General features: G+C 37.9%; 2 protein-coding genes across 3 annotated transcripts; one reads left to right on the top strand and one right to left on the bottom strand.

Moving 5' to 3' along the window:
- Positions 1-3,161: 3,161 nt before the first annotated feature.
- Positions 3,162-8,141, bottom strand: Tsr1 (Tsr1 ribosome assembly factor). The gene is made up of 9 exons (XM_028310982.1): positions 7,939-8,141; positions 7,501-7,771; positions 6,591-7,329; positions 5,040-5,555; positions 4,638-4,904; positions 4,266-4,355; positions 3,972-4,079; positions 3,749-3,869; positions 3,162-3,349 (listed from the first exon to the last, which is right to left on the bottom strand). Exons 1-9 carry the CDS (start codon positions 8,033-8,035, stop codon positions 3,192-3,194), a joined length of 2,367 nt encoding a protein of 788 aa, XP_028166783.1. The 5' UTR covers positions 8,036-8,141; the 3' UTR covers positions 3,162-3,191.
- A 3,084-nt stretch (positions 8,142-11,225) lies between these two features.
- LOC114357353 (protein transport protein Sec61 subunit alpha) lies at positions 11,226-18,473 on the top strand. Of its 2 annotated transcripts, XM_028310931.1 has the most exons (11): positions 11,226-11,399; positions 11,540-11,607; positions 11,846-11,911; positions 12,203-12,413; positions 13,034-13,195; positions 13,657-13,752; positions 14,614-14,780; positions 15,764-15,904; positions 16,555-16,651; positions 16,846-16,997; positions 17,709-18,473. In XM_028310931.1, the coding sequence occupies exons 1-11, from the start codon at positions 11,393-11,395 to the stop codon at positions 17,970-17,972; spliced, it is 1,431 nt and encodes a 476-aa protein (XP_028166732.1). In that variant the 5' UTR covers positions 11,226-11,392; the 3' UTR covers positions 17,973-18,473. The 2 variants fall into 2 exon arrangements, with proteins under 2 accessions (XP_028166732.1, XP_028166730.1); XM_028310929.1 differs by lacking the exon at positions 16,846-16,997 and having other exon boundaries at positions 11,227-11,399; positions 16,555-16,803.
- Positions 18,474-18,616: the final 143 nt, after the last annotated feature.

Here is an 18,616-nt window from a genome sequence, read left to right as displayed (position 1 = left end):
GTTGCTGTCGCGCTCGCATAATCACTGCGGGCGCATGTCGCACAGTCGCGACAGCAATATAATTACGCGCGAGCGATAAGGATGGGTAGCCTAAGGTCATTGGACAAAATTCTACGTGACCAGGCTTTAGTAGCATAACAATACAAAACGAAAATGTTTACTTCGAGTGCCCAGTTGAGTGTGTGAGAGCTTTAAGTGTTGCAATGTTGATGAAAAGATGAGATTAATATTTTTAAAGTAAAACAAAAATTGTTTACATTTTTAATCTCAATGTTAGATACTTTTAGGTTAGATTCTTCGCAACACTGACGGAGACTTTGTCTTAATTTCGTTAACACTATTAAAAATATGTTTGATTTTTTACGTTTGTGATAGAAAGTGAAGTTTAATTTTATAGTTATGTTTTGAAAATGAGTTGCTTTGCATTTAAACCGCTGTTATCTTTAACTTGTCTGTGAAACATTAACCTTAACTCTGCTGGACAGTAATAGGCCAAGACTGTATTTCTAAATGCTTTGTATAGCACATCAAGCTAAATTTTTAGTTGGAAAATACCACCTAATACAACTGAATAAGGTGGAAAATTGTTTACTTTGATGTACTGTCATCCGTACTTCCAGTAGATAGTTATATCTTGACCCAATGTATAGTTTATTATGGTACATACACATTCAAACACGTCTTATACAAGTAAAATTTAAACGAACTAAGGTATATTCACACTGCCACATAAGTAAGTTCTTTATTGTTTATGGAATTAAAGGTTATAAAAAATCTTATGTTAATTACAATGGTGTTACTTATCCTATATTTTACAATAACATTTTTGAAGTTAAACCAATAGTTTAAAAACTTCAAGTACATATTAAATTAAAATCCAAAGTCGCAATGTGAGTATACCTTTACTGTTCGTATAAATAAATAAGCTATACGACCAAGACTTGTTGCGGTTTACTAATGTGTTTCAAGACATACAATTGCAATTTTTGTTGTTTATCTCATAATTTTTTGAATGTTCCTCACACTTCCTAAAAGCAAAAACTAAAATAAACAGTAGAACTTTACAATTTCGATTCATTTATAATAACAGCCAGAACTGCGTTTTATTATTATTAAAATACTCCTTAGCGATTTTTCAGTTATTATTATATTGTGATAACTGAAATTTATATTGTGTCACGTTACTCTCTAATTTACACCTAATAGTACAATTTTTACGATCCAATGTTAAAATAATCGTTATGGACTGTTCCAATAATATAAAAAGCTCAGAAAAACCCTCTTTAAAAGTCTACAGATCCTTTCATCCATGAAGACGCGCCCCACCATTCTTCCGCTAATGTTTCATTGTTATCGGTACACGGTAAATCATCCATGAGTGCACACGCACACTACAATAATGACGCTCGGATTGCTCGGATCAAACTCCTCGCACCCCGCGCTTCCCTCGACCAAAAATTGGTGAGGCGCGTCTTCGTGGATGAAACGATCTATACCTGTTATTAATTTTTATATATTCAAATATGATCGAAATGGCTTTTAAGTATTGCACTGTATTTCTTTTAAATGTATAGTATTTTTTGTAACATTGACATCATTATGTGCATTTTATAAGTGGAAAACTATGAAAAACCAATTGTAATAAAAAACCTTGACGAGCTTTAGCATTATACGACCTAAAAATATCACGTTCATTTACCCACACAGCTACATAAGGCTGCGTTTCCACCAGAGATGTGCGAACACCAATAAAATTGCTTCATTTACCTCGCCTCGGTAAATGAAGCGACTCTATTGGTTCTTTACACTACGCATCCTCGCACAACTCTGGAGAAAACGCAGCCTAATAGCACAGGAACTTAATTAATACCATATATTGTAAACTTAAATTTTACTCTTATTTTATTGTGGAATGACATCCAGTAAGAGAAAGTTGTGCTAACCGTTAGCCTAGGCGTAGACCACCGACTTTTAGTCGGCCGATAGTTGAGTCGCACATTGGATCGGCCGATTTTTCATACAATTTAGAATCGGGCCCAACTATCGGCCAACTAAAAGTCTAGTCTGCGGGGAGTCAAGTTCTGTTCCAAAATTTTCTCAAAATGCTATGTTTATCTCGAATAATACCCCCTTATATTATGCACTTAACTTCACTATCACCAATAGGTATTTTTGTTTGTTATTATTATGATTATCTTGAACGCTAATTAAGTCCCTTTGTACCTTTATCAATGTTTTAAATATTTTCATTAGAATATTCTCGCGCGAGGATTATAACATTTGCAATAACATGCTGATTCGTTTAAATTGAAAACTTTATTATATTTGTCATAAAATCGAATTTGGCATGATTGATAGAGAATTGGAATCTTGCGCGGGATTGTAACTCCTTTACGGCATTACACCGAGTCGCAACGCATCGCATCGTAAATTGCACTGATCTTAATTAAAATTCAAGATTCTGCTGTCAGTTCAAATATCTATTTTCGACCTTATTGCAGTAAAAAAACTTATTTGTTTAGTCGATGCGTTGCGTTGGCTCGGTGGGATATGCAGGAGCCCTTAGTACACTGTCGCGTCTCACTGCCTTCAAGAGATTATCGGTTAATGTTAGGCTAGTGACAGATATGCTGTCCTGAAGTTCACTAAGTAGGCCTTGCGCTTCATGTGTCAATAAAGATGTGGAAATTATAATGATTTTTTTATATCTCCTTATGCCATCCCGACCAAATTCCTTAAAATTAGTACTGCAGGGCTACTCCGAACGCTATTTACACGTAGTTTCGGGTCTATCTATCACCGTCAATCATGCTGGCATCTCGCTTTGTGTGAGAAGGATGGAACATTCGAAACTTCGAATAACGTTTTTCGGAGTAACCCCGCAGACAGCAAACCAGAGACAGATTCTCTAGACACGTCACACATTCTGGAATATTCATTGCTCTACCATAGATACATGTTTATCATTAATTGCACGGGTGAAAAGTACCTAGTAATTTAATTTCAATTTAAAGGGCCAAAACTTCTATTGAATATTTAAAATACAGGCCAAAAAATGCTACTTTATCTTAAACTGGATTCAGTCGAAGGTCGAGCTATAATTTCCATTCACCGAAAATCAGAGAAACAATAAAATAAGTATCAGAAAATAAAACAAAATGCTGTCTTAAACTAATGAGTTTATTTACAATTTATGATTCCATCAAGGCATCACTTTCTTTGCTCTTACTAGTAACTATACAGTTTTCGTAAGTCCACTTCGGGAACATTCGCTTGTAAAGGTTGAGGAGCACCGTGTCTTGAGACTTGAGCTGGCCGTCGAAGACGCATTTCATGTGCCCGTGAGTTCCTGAAATTATGAAAAATCTTAGTAACAATCTTTAATCTTATAATAATATTTTTATAGGAAATAGTATTTGGCGAGTATGCGTGCGGTTTCTCTAGTAGGCATAATGGTGCAAGTACACTATGCGAGAAATTGACCGAGTCAAAGCGCGAGCCCGCACACCGAAGTATGGGCGACGCACGGCGAAAGTAACCGAAGTGCATGTTTACACTACGTCTCGATCAATTTCACGCATAGTGTATTTGCGCCATAAGGTTCAAGATCAGGGTATTTTTATCTTTGCTAGCAAACGTAATCACATACGCAAATACGAACATCAACAAAACACCATCTGTCTAGGTAACATGTGCAACAAAAACACACATATTATGTTTTTAGATACTAAAAACATAAATTGCTAACCTAATGGTTCCTTGATGTGTCCAGTGCGTCCATACTTGGTCCTAAGCTTGCAAGGCTTGAAGTACACCACGTCATCTCGATTGAAGAACATGAATCTGATGACGGCCGATTTTTTGTGCACCTGTTGAAAAACAAATAGTATTTTTGGATAAATTAAACGGACTAATTCAAACTTGCTTTTTACCCAGCAAACATTCCTATTCCAATGACAAAGATCATGTACCTTATATGGGTGACCAGAGAGAATAATTCGTTTGATGACTAATCTGTCGGGATTGCACGAGAGGAGGACGCCAGATGCGACAAGCTGCAACTTCGTATTCTTTTTCTCCTGGAAATGTAAAAAAATGTGTTTATCAAGTGGATTGGTTGAAGCACAGAATAATAAGCAAAAAAATTATTCAATTGTTTTTTACTAAAGTGAGGTAGATCTCTATTCAAAACGACATGTATTTTCAAACTCAACCTTCTTTTTGATTATAACGATTTGATGTCTGATAAAATAAAGGAGTCTTACTTTGAAACATAACACAGTGGACGGACTGAACTGGATAGGAGCGTAGAACGTCGCTACACACGTCGACGCAGGTTGGAAGAATCTCTCGTACTGAAAAAATGTAAAATATAATTTACTAACTAATGGTGTGGAATAAATTAGTTTTTTAACAACTACAGAAGGTACTTGTTCGGTAGCTCACAGATTTTTTTTAGAAGAGAGGCGCACAGATATAAATAAGTAGATAGATCCCACTTGGTGGACCGACGATTTGCTGAAAGCACCGAGAATGCGGGCAGCGCAGGAAATCCTTGCAGAAGGTCATTGTTTAGCAGTGGACGTCATTAGGCTGAAATGATCGAAAATAGATAATCAGACTGATTTATTGTTTACCTTATGTTTGCTTCCATTTGTGTGCTGACTGAATACAGGGTTCACAATGAATCTCCTGTACCCAACCTGAAATATCAGCCTCTCTTTGCTTTTAATCGGTTCGTCGCTGGCCCCAGTACGCTTCAGGACCACATTCATGACAGACATCTTGTGTTCGTGAGGTAATAATCCGAAAACTGCAAGAGGGGCTTTGCTGTTGGCAGATCGGAAAGCCTTCCAGAGATCTTGACGCACACCTTTTATATGGATTGTTACATAGAATCCATACTGAAAATAAGATAAAAAAAAAGATTAAACTTGGAGTAATCTTGAAAAACATGACGTGTCAATATCAATCTGCAAAGTTTTTCACTATGTATCAAATGTATTGTCATTTGTATATTTTAGACATAATATTTTTACCATATTTTCAAGGCTGTCTTCCACCTCTTTGAATATCCTCTTTCTAGTCCGGTCATAGTTTTCAAACTGAAATATTCTTGCGTAATCAGAGGGAAGATTCTCTTTAACATCCCATGTAGAAGTCCTAAAGGATTCCAGGCCCCTGTACCTCATAAAGCGTTCTCTGGCTGGGACGTCTTGAGGAGTGTCAACTTCGTCAGGGAACTGCCTATCTTCCTTAGCAGCGACCAACTTTTGTAACATTTCGTGCTCTTCATATGCATCTATAGTCGCATCATATTTCTCATCTGATACTCCTACTTCTGATTCCGTAACTGACTCAAAGTCATTGTCCTCCTCATCGCCCTCTTGGTCAGACTTGTCCTCCTCACAGGACATGAATGAATGTTCATCTTCATCTTCTTCACTCTCATTGTCATCGTCGTCGTCATCACCTTCAACGTCTGATTCCACAATCCAAGCTGCTTGGTAATCAGACCAGCCTTTAGGAACTTTTTTCACTAGCTTCTTTTTGGTCTGAAATAATAGTTAAATTAAGGGTTAGCTATTGCTGTAATTTGAAAGAAGAACGGTCACGCCCCATACAAAAAAAACCCAGACCCGACAGAAACGAGACATACCTCAGTTTTTTTGGCATGTCTTAATTAGTTAAATTATATATTTTTTATATTCGAAATCTATGTAGGTATAACACCAAAATATGACCATTTGTTTTTGTTTAGGTGTTATACAAAAACTAATACAAAATGCCTATTAATCACCAAAATTGGTAAATGTATGTACCTAAATGTCTATTACAGCTGCTATGGAATGTATCTAGGTGACCTGGAGATACAGCCGGATTATACAGGGTGGAAACAATAATAAGTTACAAAATCCAAAAATTCAATGTTACCAGCTTCCATAATCTGTACCCTATTATTGGTACCGATTGAAAGAGCTTGTGAAGCACTTTCAGAATCAGTAACTAGTTTTTCGATATCTTGTATAGTTTAGAAATAATCGAGTGAGATCACTTATTGTTCCCACCCTGTATAATCCGGCTGTATCTCCAGGTCACCTAGATACATTCCATAGCAGCTGTAATAGACATTTAGGTACATACATTTACCAATTTTGGTGATAAATAGGCATTTTGTATTAAATAAATAAATAAATAATTTAAATAAATAATTTATTCATTAAAATAAGAGCATTATACGAACTTATTATGCTAGAGTTTACATATAGTTCACAGTCTTTTTGTAGCCTGAGCTAGGTTAAAAACCTGTGTTTCAGGCGAAAAAAGCTCACACATTAAATAGTAATTAAATATGAATTAACTATAAATATTAGTTTTTGTATAACGCCTGAACAAAAACAAATGGTATATTTTGGTGTTATACATAGATTTCGAATATAAAAAATATATAATTTAACTAATTAAGACATGACAAAAAAACTGAGGTATGTCTCGTTTCTGTCGGGCCTGGGTCACAGATGACCGTTCTTCTTTGTTCCATTCGACATTTTTGTAGCTAATTATAAATGGGGAAGGGTTTAAGTACTCACCTCAAGGTTAGACTGTTCTATTTCTTCCTCAGTAGGCCAAGTCTGCTCTGCATCCATTGGATCAGGGACATTCTCCGTCACTAAGCTCTCTTGTTTAGCAGGGTCAGCTACTTGCAAAACAGACACTTTCGTAACCTCTGCATCCATCGAATCTGCTTTAGTGTTCTCTCTGCCCAAAGTGAGGGGGTGTGGATCATCTAATCCATCAATTCTTGACATTTGGAAATCACCAAGTCCAGCAATATGCACCAGTCCATTGACATTCAACGGCATGCCACGTAGGTAACCGCTAACTTTCAACGTACCACTCTCTCCTTCAGCATCAGGAACGTAATCTACTTCTTCAGCCAGCATGTAAGGTCTCTTTTCCCTGTGATGAAGGATGTTACGTTTCTGATTGCCTATTCTACGTATTATATTCAGTCCATCCGAACTTTTGTCTAACTGCAGAACTTTTTCTTCTGGAAGCCATTTAGAGACTAACTTTTGGACGTTTTGCTTTTCAGTGGTTCGTTTCTTTGGGTGTACTCCTTCAATATCCATAGCAGCCACCACAGGTGTGGGCATTCCTTGGGCCATGGACAAGGCCAGAACTTTCTCTCCCCATTCATCCACAGGCTCATCCAAGGCAGAGCTAACATAGAGAGCTGTGTCTGCTATTTTGAGGGCATCAAGAAGTGCAAAATCATCATCTATTTCTGGGCATATAAATGAGAAACGTTGCTTGAAGTTTGGTAAGCTGGAAAAATATATTTGGAAATGTAAAAATTTGTAAATTTGTATTGTAAATGTAAGAAACTTTTATATTTGGGATTTTGGGCTCAGTAATTTAACTCAGAAGTAATCTAATGTTCAGTTCTAAAACTTTAAAAACATTTTAACAAAGATAAAGATTTTAATAATTATTTACCCAATATGCACCACACCATTTTCTGACTCCGTAACAATAGCTCCTTCGGAACATGTCTTCAGTATAGCTAGGGCTGACTGCACGTCCAGCTGAGCGTTCAATGGCACGACACAGATTAAAAATGGTGGGTTTCGAGTACCACCCAAAGCACGCTTCTTGGATAAAACCTCTTCGCGCTTATTTTTGCGAAGCTGCAAGGCTTGGTGGCGACGTTCTTCTTTCTTCAATATGTGACGATTGCGTCGACCAAATTCCTTGATTTCAGTTTTACCTAGAAACATAAAAATAACATGATTTTATAAGTATCAAAATCTGGCATTTCGAAATTAGTTGACTAGAAGATGCAACCGTTGCTTGACTCCACAGTTTTTTAAAGATTTTAAGTCATTTTAATAAAAATATTTTTTAAAAAAGCCCAATTTAATATCGTGACCTAACCTTTTACGGCTGCCGAAATGCCCCTTTTAGAACGGTGGCGGGATTTGTGAGCCTTGTTGCTCTGCTTTAGGGTTCCAGGACGATGAGCTTGCTGCATTTTAGCATGGAAATTTTAATACTTGCTGAAAATTCACCACAAATTATTTTTTCTATTTACGAAACGCACATGGTAGAAAATCGCATTTAAGTTTGTCAGTTTTGACACTGACAACTTATTATTGACAGTGACGTTTGTGTTTTTTTTTACTTTGTTGATAATGGCTTAGAACCATGACCACAGATATGGATTAGAGTAGATACAGCAAGTTGATCGTCAAAGCGTGCCATTCCGATATGTCCAAATGGACATACATGGTCGAGTGATGTTCATGTAATCCGATTACAACAATCGGTTACGATGATTTTACGAGAACACGGTAGAAAGAGGATATTATTTACGGATTGAGAATTGTAATTAACAGCACAAGTAGCAAATAATTAATTAGAATAAAGTAGCAGTAGAAGAAGTATAAAGTAGCATTGTTTTTAATACATATCCTGCGATGTACTCTTAAGAGTTAAAANGTTTGCGATGGCATTTTGACTAGACCCACAGTATTTTGGAACTATATAAGGAGATGGAGTTTATTTTTGGTCGCGCAATGAGGGGCCTCAACTTGAGGCCATTCATCAATGGTTGTGGACGTGGTTCATTGAGGCCATCAACACAAGCAGAAAAGATTTTATATCTGCATACACTGTCTGCGCTGCTGACTTCTCGTTGCGTAGTTGGACTGACACAAGATGCTTTCTGTCTCGTTTGCAAACATTTAACACGTTTATATCAATGTGATTAAGTCACACAATGAAAGTCGAGACGAACACAAACTCGCACTTTTGACGTGCTTTCTTTCGAGCCTCAACTCTAGCTGCGCGATTCACATAATGTGCTGGTGCATTTTTTGATAAATTATAGTATTTTACATTACTCATTTATGCAAAAACCCAGATGATAACTTACTTTAGTAGACAAGTGGCAAAACGTAGCAGTTTGTGATTACGACATGCTCGCTCCTCCGGCGTTTTTTTTGTGAAGCGAATCTTATAGCGAAAATCGAATCCCTTCACGAAGCAAGTAGGTACAACTTGAACAACTCCGTGAAGGGATTCGATTTTGGAAAGGATTTCCTAGGTCTGTGAAATTTTGGCACTCGAAAACAAAAAACAAACAAAAGCAAAAACTTGTTTCCTTGTCCCCACTTGTGTCACTTGTGTGTGGTAATTTATTCCCGCAGTTCCACCGGATCGGAGGAGTGGAGACAACGAGAATTTTGAAAATGTAATTCCCGTTGTCTCCTCTAATGATTTCACAATTTTTTTTTATACTTCACGTTAATTACATTATGTAATAATATAAAAATTAAATAGCATCAAGATCGTTTAATCCAGTTTCCCCAGTATTGCACACAACAAAGTTTATTTTCCCCGTTTGCCATGAGATTCTGGCACACCTTTAAGTACTTAAACAACAAATTAAATAAACATGAAAGTAAATATTATGAAATCATTTATTAAGATTTCTTAAGAAGATACAAAAAAAATCTAAATATATTTCCGTATGCTTGCGTAAAATGGATAACGTCATATNAAATTTCTTCTAAATCGGTTCAACGATTCTTGAAATAACACCATTTTATAAAATAATTGGTCACATCATCATAACGTGATCAATTTTACGATTTGGCCACGATATAATGCATTATAGTGTTAAATTTGATTTATTACTTATTAATCAATAAACTTAAATGAGAAAAATTCAATAAAAATAAAGAAAAGATACCAATTGAAATAATTATAAAATTATTTGTTTTCACCCGGTGTAAACACCCACGGGTGGAATAAAACGGGTTTTTATTGGGTTTTTACCCTCATGTGGGTTTTTACCCGGGTGGATACCCATCTCTAGATAGGCCCTGCCAGTCCTGACTGGTATACCACCGGTCAACAATACGACAAGTCAACCCCTGCGACAAGTCAACCCCTGTGACAAGTCAACCCCTGCGACAGTTCAACCCTTGCGACAACTCAATCACACACAAGTTCACACAACATGAATGCTTTCCCTATGGCTTTCCCTGACCATTTTAAATTCACTTGACCACTTTTTTAAACTGAAATTAATCATCGTCATCATCATTTCAGCATAGGACGTCCACTGCTGAACATAGGCCTTCCCCAATGCTTTCCATGTTGATCGATTGGTAGCGGCCTGCGTCCAGCGTCCAGCGCTTCCTTGCTACCTTTATGATGTCGTCGGTCCACCTTGTGGGTGGACTTCCCACGCTGCGTTTTCCGGTATGCGGTCTCCATTCCAGAACCTTGCTGCCTTATCGGCCGTCAGTTCTGCGTACTATGTGCCCTGCCCACTGTAGTTGTAGTTATTAAAGCGACAGAATCCCTGATTAATAAAACCTGAAAATTTAATTTATTAATCTAAGCAGAATCCTTGTAAACAGTTGACATCCCTTTATGAATCATAGCATTTTTCTTGTTTAGTGGTAATTTTATCACAGCGTGACTTAGCAGCGCGATGTTCGATTTTCTTCAATATTATCGCGTCAATCGTTTTGATAAGTCTTTCACAGGATAACTTGGGAAGTAATGATTTTTACAGTGTGATTTTTTCTATGTACTATACTCTCAGATAGTGTGGTTACCTGACTGCGCCAGAAGGAGAGTTATGTTTTTTTTCATAAAGTAATTAAATTACCCCCTTCATTAGTAAATGTCTTCGATACCGAGAATACATTGAAGGCCCCTTGTAGGTACCATTTGCTTTTTTTACTCTTTTAGGTATTTTGAAACGGTTTTTGGGCGATATTTTCAAATTTTTCAGGGCACCATAGATGTTGATCGTCTTATTTTCTCCGTCCGGGCGAGCTTTGCCAAATAGTCGAAGTCGGGGTTGACTTGTCGTAGGGGTTGAATCACAGTGGGTTGACTTGTCGGGCTTGAGTTGTCGTAGACAGGCTGAAGACAGCGCGGTGCCGTTTCGATATGGGTTGGTTGGGCAGCTGATAGGTGAACGATTTACCAATAGAATTACTTACCTCATGCTTGTTGAAGAACTTAAAGAAATAGAAGTAAATTAAGTACAAATCAAACAAAAGTTCAATTTAATTTTCTAAAACTTATAAGATATCAGAGAAAATCTAAATATATTTCCTTATGCTTCCGTAAAACGGATAATGTCCTGCNCGTCATATAAATGGCAACATTTTACACGCCAACATCACTGGTCACGTGACATGACGTTGTGGACGTGTCATTCGCGGACAGCTCGTTGGCGGCGTTGCGCAGGCTCTTTCTCGTAAAAGTCGTATTGGAGTGTTACTAATGAACAAAAGTTGAATGGTTTTAGTTCAATTGATCAGTGAATAACTTAGTTAGGATAGTTAAAACGAAATAAATCAAAATGGGAAGTGAGTATCATCTTTGTAAATCTCTAAAAATAGTTTTAACCAATTTTACACGTATTTTTAATTTTTCGTGTTAATATTCCTGGATAGTGGGTATTATGTGTTAAACGTGTTGTACAATGGTTCATTTTTCGTGTTTACAGTCAAATTTCTGGAAGTAATAAAGCCGTTTTGCAGTATATTGCCAGAAATCGCAAAACCAGAACGGAAGGTAAGTGCCCCGATTAATGTCGATATATCCTGTTTTACTTGATTCCTCTTGGTTTTATCGTGTTCATGATGCTATTCCTTCATGGATCAAGCTATAAATAATTAAATTCATCAGAAAAAATAAAGTGAAAGTAGAATACTAACCTCAAGTACTTTTGATTTGGGATAGATAACTGTACATCAGAAGCCTCTGTCTACTATTTGAACGTTATTTTTAACTGAATGCCTTGACTTTTCAGATCCAATTCCGAGAGAAAGTATTATGGACAGCAATCACATTATTTATTTTCTTAGTATGCTGCCAGGTGAGTCTTGCCACATAACCATTTTTTGGGAATACACCCATATGCTCCAATTAGCTTAATGTTACTTTCGAATTCTTATTACAACATTATCAAATTACTTTATGAACAATAATTACTTATTTCAGCATTTCCCATACGTTAATTTATGTTTTAGACATACGAATAAATTATACTTTCTAATATTACTAAACCCAATAAGTTTTTAATTTGAGTAATTCCATTAAGTTTATTACTCAAAAATCACAATGAATCTTTTAGGAATGATAGCAATAATGAATAATGTTTTTCCAGATTCCCTTATTCGGTATAATGTCATCAGACAGCGCGGATCCTTTCTACTGGATCCGTGTCATCTTAGCTTCGAACAGAGGAACACTTATGGAACTCGGTATCTCGCCAATCGTCACATCTGGTCTCATCATGCAGCTTTTAGCTGGTGCGAAGATCATTGAAGTTGGTGACACTCCAAAAGACAGAGCGTTGTTTAACGGCGCTCAGAAATGTGAGTGGTTTCTTCATTTATATTATTTTTAGACGATAAATTAAAATTGACCCTTAAAACTTTATTAATTGAATACATCATCATAAACAACATGAAAGTAGATCATGTTATTTCAGAATTTTGATTGCGATTTCATGATTAATTATTGTAAGAATCTGTCATATTTTATAATGTTTTTATTTACTGCATAAAATTTAAAATAGAAGGTATCTATTGCTAAACTGAATGAATACAATACAGTAACCACATGTATTTATTGTGAAGGCAAAGTGCCAATTCATTTCAATAGTTTGGAGGTGGCAGAATGCCAGTTTTTATTTATCCCAAAAATAAATAGTCCTTAAACAAATATGTACAGTCTACTTTACTACTCTAGTCTCATATCAATGATAAAGTAATGATAAAAAAAGATAAAATGTGTATGGTTAAAAAACAAATAAATACTTTATATGAATGAAATTTTGGCAAACATTAATCAATTTGCATTAAAAAAATGTAAGGATTGCCATATAAATAAATAAATAATATTCTAAGCAAATTTTGTACTGATAAATGAATAGGAACATTCTAAAAATACATTCAACATACAATATGTTATAAATAAGAACATTTTATTTCAGTATTTGGTATGGTAATCACTGTGGGTCAAGCCATCGTATACGTAATGACTGGCATGTACGGTGAGCCCAGCGAAATCGGAGCTGGTGTCTGTCTGCTTATCATCATCCAACTGTTTGTTGCTGGTCTCATTGTGTTGCTGCTTGACGAGCTGTTGCAAAAAGGTGGGCATTTTGACGTTTCTACACACATATTGTTGCAAATGTTCTCTTAGAATAAATTATGTAAGAATAAGAATAAATTTATTACTGTATAAAAACTTAGCCTAAACACGTACAAGTTTGTATTCTGTATAAACAATTTTAAATTGTAAAAATAATGGGCAATTTCTTGCACATAAAAGTATAACAACCAGTCAATCAATAAACGTAACTTTCACATGTCTTAAAGAAACTGTATTTTTTTTATCACATTTGGTACAGAGATGATAATGTCTTTGATTATTTGGTATAATTTATTAATTTATTCTGTACGTTATGATCATGGATGTCACAGCAGCAGTAACAGTTACACTGCTAAGTTTGTTTTTATTTTTACTTCTAATAGAAATGATACTGTTTCACAGTTTTTAAAACATGTTTTCTTTTCCATAGATTTTTAGTTTAATTTGTCAATTCTCTTCCAGGATATGGTCTCGGATCTGGTATCTCACTGTTCATTGCGACAAACATTTGTGAAACTATCGTCTGGAAAGCATTCTCTCCTGCTACTGTCAATACTGGTAAGCACTAAATCTTTTAATTCTGTAGCTAAGTTTGTTTTAGCCATTGCAGAGAAATCATGTTTTGAGGACAATACAGGGTAGTCGTAATGTTCTCTACCTTTGACTGTTGTCCCTTGCAACTGAGTTTAAAAAAACTAGTCATGGCGAAAGTTATAAAAATACTCCAGTTATAACATGATATTCAAATTGGTTGGTTTTTTAAAGTTCCAGACTCATAGGGTGCCAGCGATCCCAATATTGTAACTTAACAAGCCTAATTTAGTATTTTAAACATTTCTTTTTAATTTGATGCTATAACATTATCGTCAAGCTATTTCTGTGTTAATTTACCGCAGGCAAAAAAAAAGAGAAAAACACTGGTAAAAAATTTGCCCCACTGCTTACCACTTTTTCACTAAAGTACCTACTCGTAGAGACATTTGCCAAGTCCGACTCGCTTTGGGCTGTTTTTCTCAACTGTTTTTTCAGAAATAGCCATTAAATTGTCTCTATTGCAGGGTTAAAAGTAATTCTAGAACATGTTATAGTGCTTTTAAAAGCCTATTTAAAAAAAACTCCTTATAATCGTCGGCCGTTTGGTGTAGTGGTTCGAAGCGGACTACTATTCCGGAGGTTGCGGGTTCGATTCCCGCACAGTACAAACATTTGTGTGCATGAACATATTTATTTGTGTTGGACTGGGTGTTATCTATGTATAATAATATGTATGTATTTACAAAAAAAAAAGTATTTAAGTATGTTTATATCCGTTGTCTAGTACCCATAGTACAAGCTTTGCTTAGTTTGGGACTAGAAGCGCAGTGTAAAATGTCCAAAAATATTTATTATCATTATTATTATTATAACTATTCACCACAGGCCGCGGCACAGAGTTCGAGGGCGCCGTGATCGCACTATTCCACTTGCTAGCCACGCGACCCGACAAGGTGCGCGCGCTCCGCGAGGCCTTCTACCGCCAGAACCTGCCCAACCTCATGAACTTGCTCGCCACTGTACTCGTCTTCGCGATAGTCATATACTTCCAGGTGCGTATGAGTTGGATAACTTTTACTTTTAATCGTCGTTTCAGCCAAATGAGGGCTATCGTTTTTATACTTAACAATGGGCACCCTTGGCGATTGACAGGACCTTACTCTACAGTGGCACCATCTTGATGAGTGCAAATGCGATAGTCCTCCTACCACTTTAGCGCTCACCAGTTGGTGCCACTGTCTTCGCTACTAAAGCCTGGTCCGTGACCACGTAGAATTTTGTCCAATGACCCCAAGCTACCCATCCTTATCGCTCGCGCGTAATTATGTTGCTGTCGCGCTCGCACACTCATTGCGGGCGCCCGTCGCACAGTCGCGACAGCAATATAATTACACGCGAGCGATAAGGATGGGTAGCTTGGGGTCATTGGACAAAATTCTACGTGCTCACGGACCAGGCTTTAGCAAGTGACAGGACCTTACTCTACAGTGGCGCGGTTACGTCCATTGCTGGACAAAAGCTCAGTGGCGGCGTTGCATGGGTGATTCCCCCCCGTCAATTTAAGTTGGGTATTACATATTGTAGCGCGGGGCTAAGGCTCCCCAGAATTTGATTAGATGAAAGAGACGAAGAATGATGAAGAATGACGAATGAGCTATAAGTATGATACCAATTGTCTGTGATTTCTAAAATTTATTAATAAAAATCCCGTTGCAAAAAATTTAAGACTAACTAGAAAAATTTTAGACTAACTTTTTAGGGCTAAAATAAAATAATTTGAAAATTCAAATTTAATTCCCGCTCTAGGCAGTTAAATTTTTTCAAGTTATTTATAATTTTCAAATTAGTTTGAGATGCAAGTCTTAAATTAAATAACTAAAATAAAATAAATTTAATTTTGAGAGCAAGCACGCAAGACCCCTTTATCGAGGGATCCGATTGCTTATTGTAAGTTTCCATTTCATATGCTATCTATAATAATAGGTTAAGTTTCGAAACTTCGAAGGCAATAAATTATGTTCTTATTCTCCCATAGGGCTTCCGCGTGGACCTGCCCATCAAGTCGGCGCGCTACCGCGGCCAGTACTCGTCGTATCCCATCAAGCTGTTCTACACCTCCAACATCCCTATCATTCTGCAGTCTGCGCTAGTTTCTAACCTCTACGTCATTTCGCAAGTAAGTACATAAGTTTGTATTTGTGTGCTGTTTTTTTGACAGATATCGTTCGTTTCGAAGACGTCCACTGCTGGACAAAGGCCTCCCCAAGGATTTTCACAACAACCGGTCCTGCGTTCGCATCCAGGCACCTTCCGCGACCTTCACCAGATCGTGCATACATAGTTTGACAGATATAAGCCGCTATTTTTGGCAGATATAAGGGGGCGTCCATTAATTACGTGAGACAATTTTGGCCATTTTTCAACCCCCCCGCCCCCTTTAGTGAGATTTTCCCAGACCCCCTCCCCCTCCCCACAATCTCACGTGAGATTTCTTAAAATACATATTTGCAATGTAAATGGGTTATCTACGAGTATTGACATTTAAAAAAGAAACCTATTTTTCCAATTTCTCTATTGTTTTTAGACGGCTTAGAATAAAAAATTTAATAATTTATCATTATCATACCCGCCGCTGTGGTCAGGCGACGGGTTATGTGGAACTCTCCCTGCCAGAAGGGCAAGGCCTACCCACTAAAACAACCACGAATGTCCTTCTTTCTTTCTGGACATAGGGGAAATGCCGGTATAGCGAACTTTGTCCCGATTTCCCCCTATGCCCAGTTTGTCTGCAGTGATCAGGATAATAAAGTAACCTAACCTTTCCAGATGTTAGCCGTCAAATTCAGCGGCAACTTCCTAGTGAACATGCTGGGCGTTTGGGCCGACGTCGGCGGCGGCGGCCCTGCACGTGCCTACCCAGTAGGCGGCCTGTGCTACTACTTCAGCCCGCCGGAGTCGCTTGCCCACATTGCCCACGACCCGTTACACGCTGTTCTGTACATCTTCTTCATGCTGGGCTCCTGCGCCTTCTTCTCCAAGACTTGGATCGATGTGTCAGGGTCTTCTGCCAAGGATGTAAGTATTGGTTTTGACTTTTTAGTAGTGCCTACCCAGTAGGCGGCCTGTGCTACTACTTCAGCCCGCCGGAGTCGCTTGCCCACATTGCCCACGACCCGCTACATGCTGTTCTGTACATCTTCTTCATGCTGGGCTCCTGCGCCTTCTTCTCCAAGACCTGGTTCGATGTGTCCGGGTCTTCTGCCAAGGATGTAAGTGTATTTATTGATTTTGATTCTTTAGTAGCGTATAACCCAGTGGGCGGCCTGTGCTACTACTTCAGCCCGCCGGAGTCGCTTGCCCACATAGCCCATGACCCGCTACATGCTGTTCTGTACATCTTCTTCATGCTGGGCTCCTGCGCCTTCTTCTCCAAGACCTGGATCGATGTGTCGGGCTCTTCTGCTAAGGATGTAAGTGTATTTCTGTTGGTTTGGTTTTTTACTAGCGTTTACAGATCATAGTTATACAGCTGGAATACTAGAAAAAACGTTTTCCGAATGTTTCGAATGTGAGATGCTTGAGCGGAGGTGACACATAGACCCGAAACTACTTTTCGTTTGAAGTGGCTTTGTAGGATACTTTTGTGTCTCTCGGAGACGCTCTTGTAAAACACATGGCGCACATTACTTACTTCCTGGCAATATTGCCTTAATATGGTGTTGCCAATAGTAAAAAATATTCATGAGAGAACGAGGATACATTTCAAAACTGCAATTGCATTGCATTAAGTTTAAATCTTAGAGCAACCTGTTGTTATTACTTCTATACCCATTAAAGAATGAACAATTACTTTTTTCAATCATTTCAAGATTCAAAACCATATGATGACTTAAAATTACGACAACCCAAGTCCCGAATCGCAGTGCTAAACTCAACAAGACAAGACTTATTTTCATCATCTAACCATCTTTTTGCCTCAGGTCGCGAAACAGCTGAAGGAACAACAGATGGTAATGCGCGGCCACCGCGACAACTCCATGATCCACGAGTTAAACCGCTACATCCCGACGGCTGCGGCCTTCGGAGGGCTCTGCATCGGAGCCCTATCAGTCTTAGCCGATTTCCTCGGCGCCATCGGCTCCGGCACCGGAATCCTGCTCGCCGTCACCATCATCTACCAGTACTTCGAGATATTCGTCAAGGAACAGGCCGAGATGGGAGGCATGAGCACGCTGTTGTTCTAACTCTGAAACTCTTAGCGGGGAGGAGGCGGTAGGGGTCACGTGACGGTGATCCGTAGACGGAGCGGCGAAATTACGCAGTTTCGAAATTCGTCAATGAGGGTTTTCGCTGTTGAAAAATCCGCCAGATGGCAATACGTAGACGCGAGGTCCAAATGCTGCATGATTGGTTATTTTTGACATGACATTGACAGATGTCAAAATCCACCAATCACGCAGCAGTTAGACCTTACATCCACGTCCCTCCATCTGGCGGATTTTTCAATCGCGAACACCCTAATTGTAAAACGTTTTGTGATCGCTCCGTCTACGGTTCGCCGATTGTAATTAGTTTTATTCGGTCTGAGTAATTTGGCTTTCGCCATTGGACTGTCGCGTTAATTTTTTTTATTTAGTAGGGAATATTATGTCCTCGGCCGCCTCCTCGCCGGCGTGTGTGTGCGCGTGGGTTATGTGCTAATTTATATGAGATAACTTTATAATAAAATAATTACGAGAAGTACAGATGTTGTTTTTGTCGAGACCTTCCGAGTATTCAGTTTTATATCGCTGTTGTTCCTAGTTCGTAAGCTGAAACGATCCGACTTTGTTAAGATCATCTTACAAACTTAAAATTACTTTTAAGTGCGTTGGATACCGTTGTAAAA

Source organism: Ostrinia furnacalis, unplaced genomic scaffold, assembly GCF_004193835.3.
Source record: "Ostrinia furnacalis isolate ACB-3 unplaced genomic scaffold, ASM419383v2 OfSCF3139, whole genome shotgun sequence".
NCBI lineage: Eukaryota > Metazoa > Arthropoda > Insecta > Lepidoptera > Crambidae > Ostrinia > Ostrinia furnacalis.
This window is presented reverse-complemented; position numbering and strand designations above follow the sequence as displayed.

Coding starts and splice junctions, on each gene's coding strand:
- Tsr1 (XM_028310982.1), bottom strand. CDS start 8,035: ATGCAGCAAGCTCATCGTCCTGGAACCCTAAAGCAGAGCAACAAGGCT. Junction 4,356..4,637: donor CAAATGGAAGCAAACATAAG/GTAAACAATAAA, acceptor ACATTTTTTCAG/TACGAGAGATTCTTCCAACC. Junction 4,080..4,265: donor CCACTGTGTTATGTTTCAAA/GTAAGACTCCTT, acceptor TTACATTTCCAG/GAGAAAAAGAATACGAAGTT.
- LOC114357353 (XM_028310931.1), top strand. Junction 13,753..14,613: donor TCCTGCTACTGTCAATACTG/GTAAGCACTAAA, acceptor TATTCACCACAG/GCCGCGGCACAGAGTTCGAG. Junction 16,652..16,845: donor TGCACGTGCCTACCCAGTAG/GCGGCCTGTGCT, acceptor CCTACCCAGTAG/GCGGCCTGTGCTACTACTTC.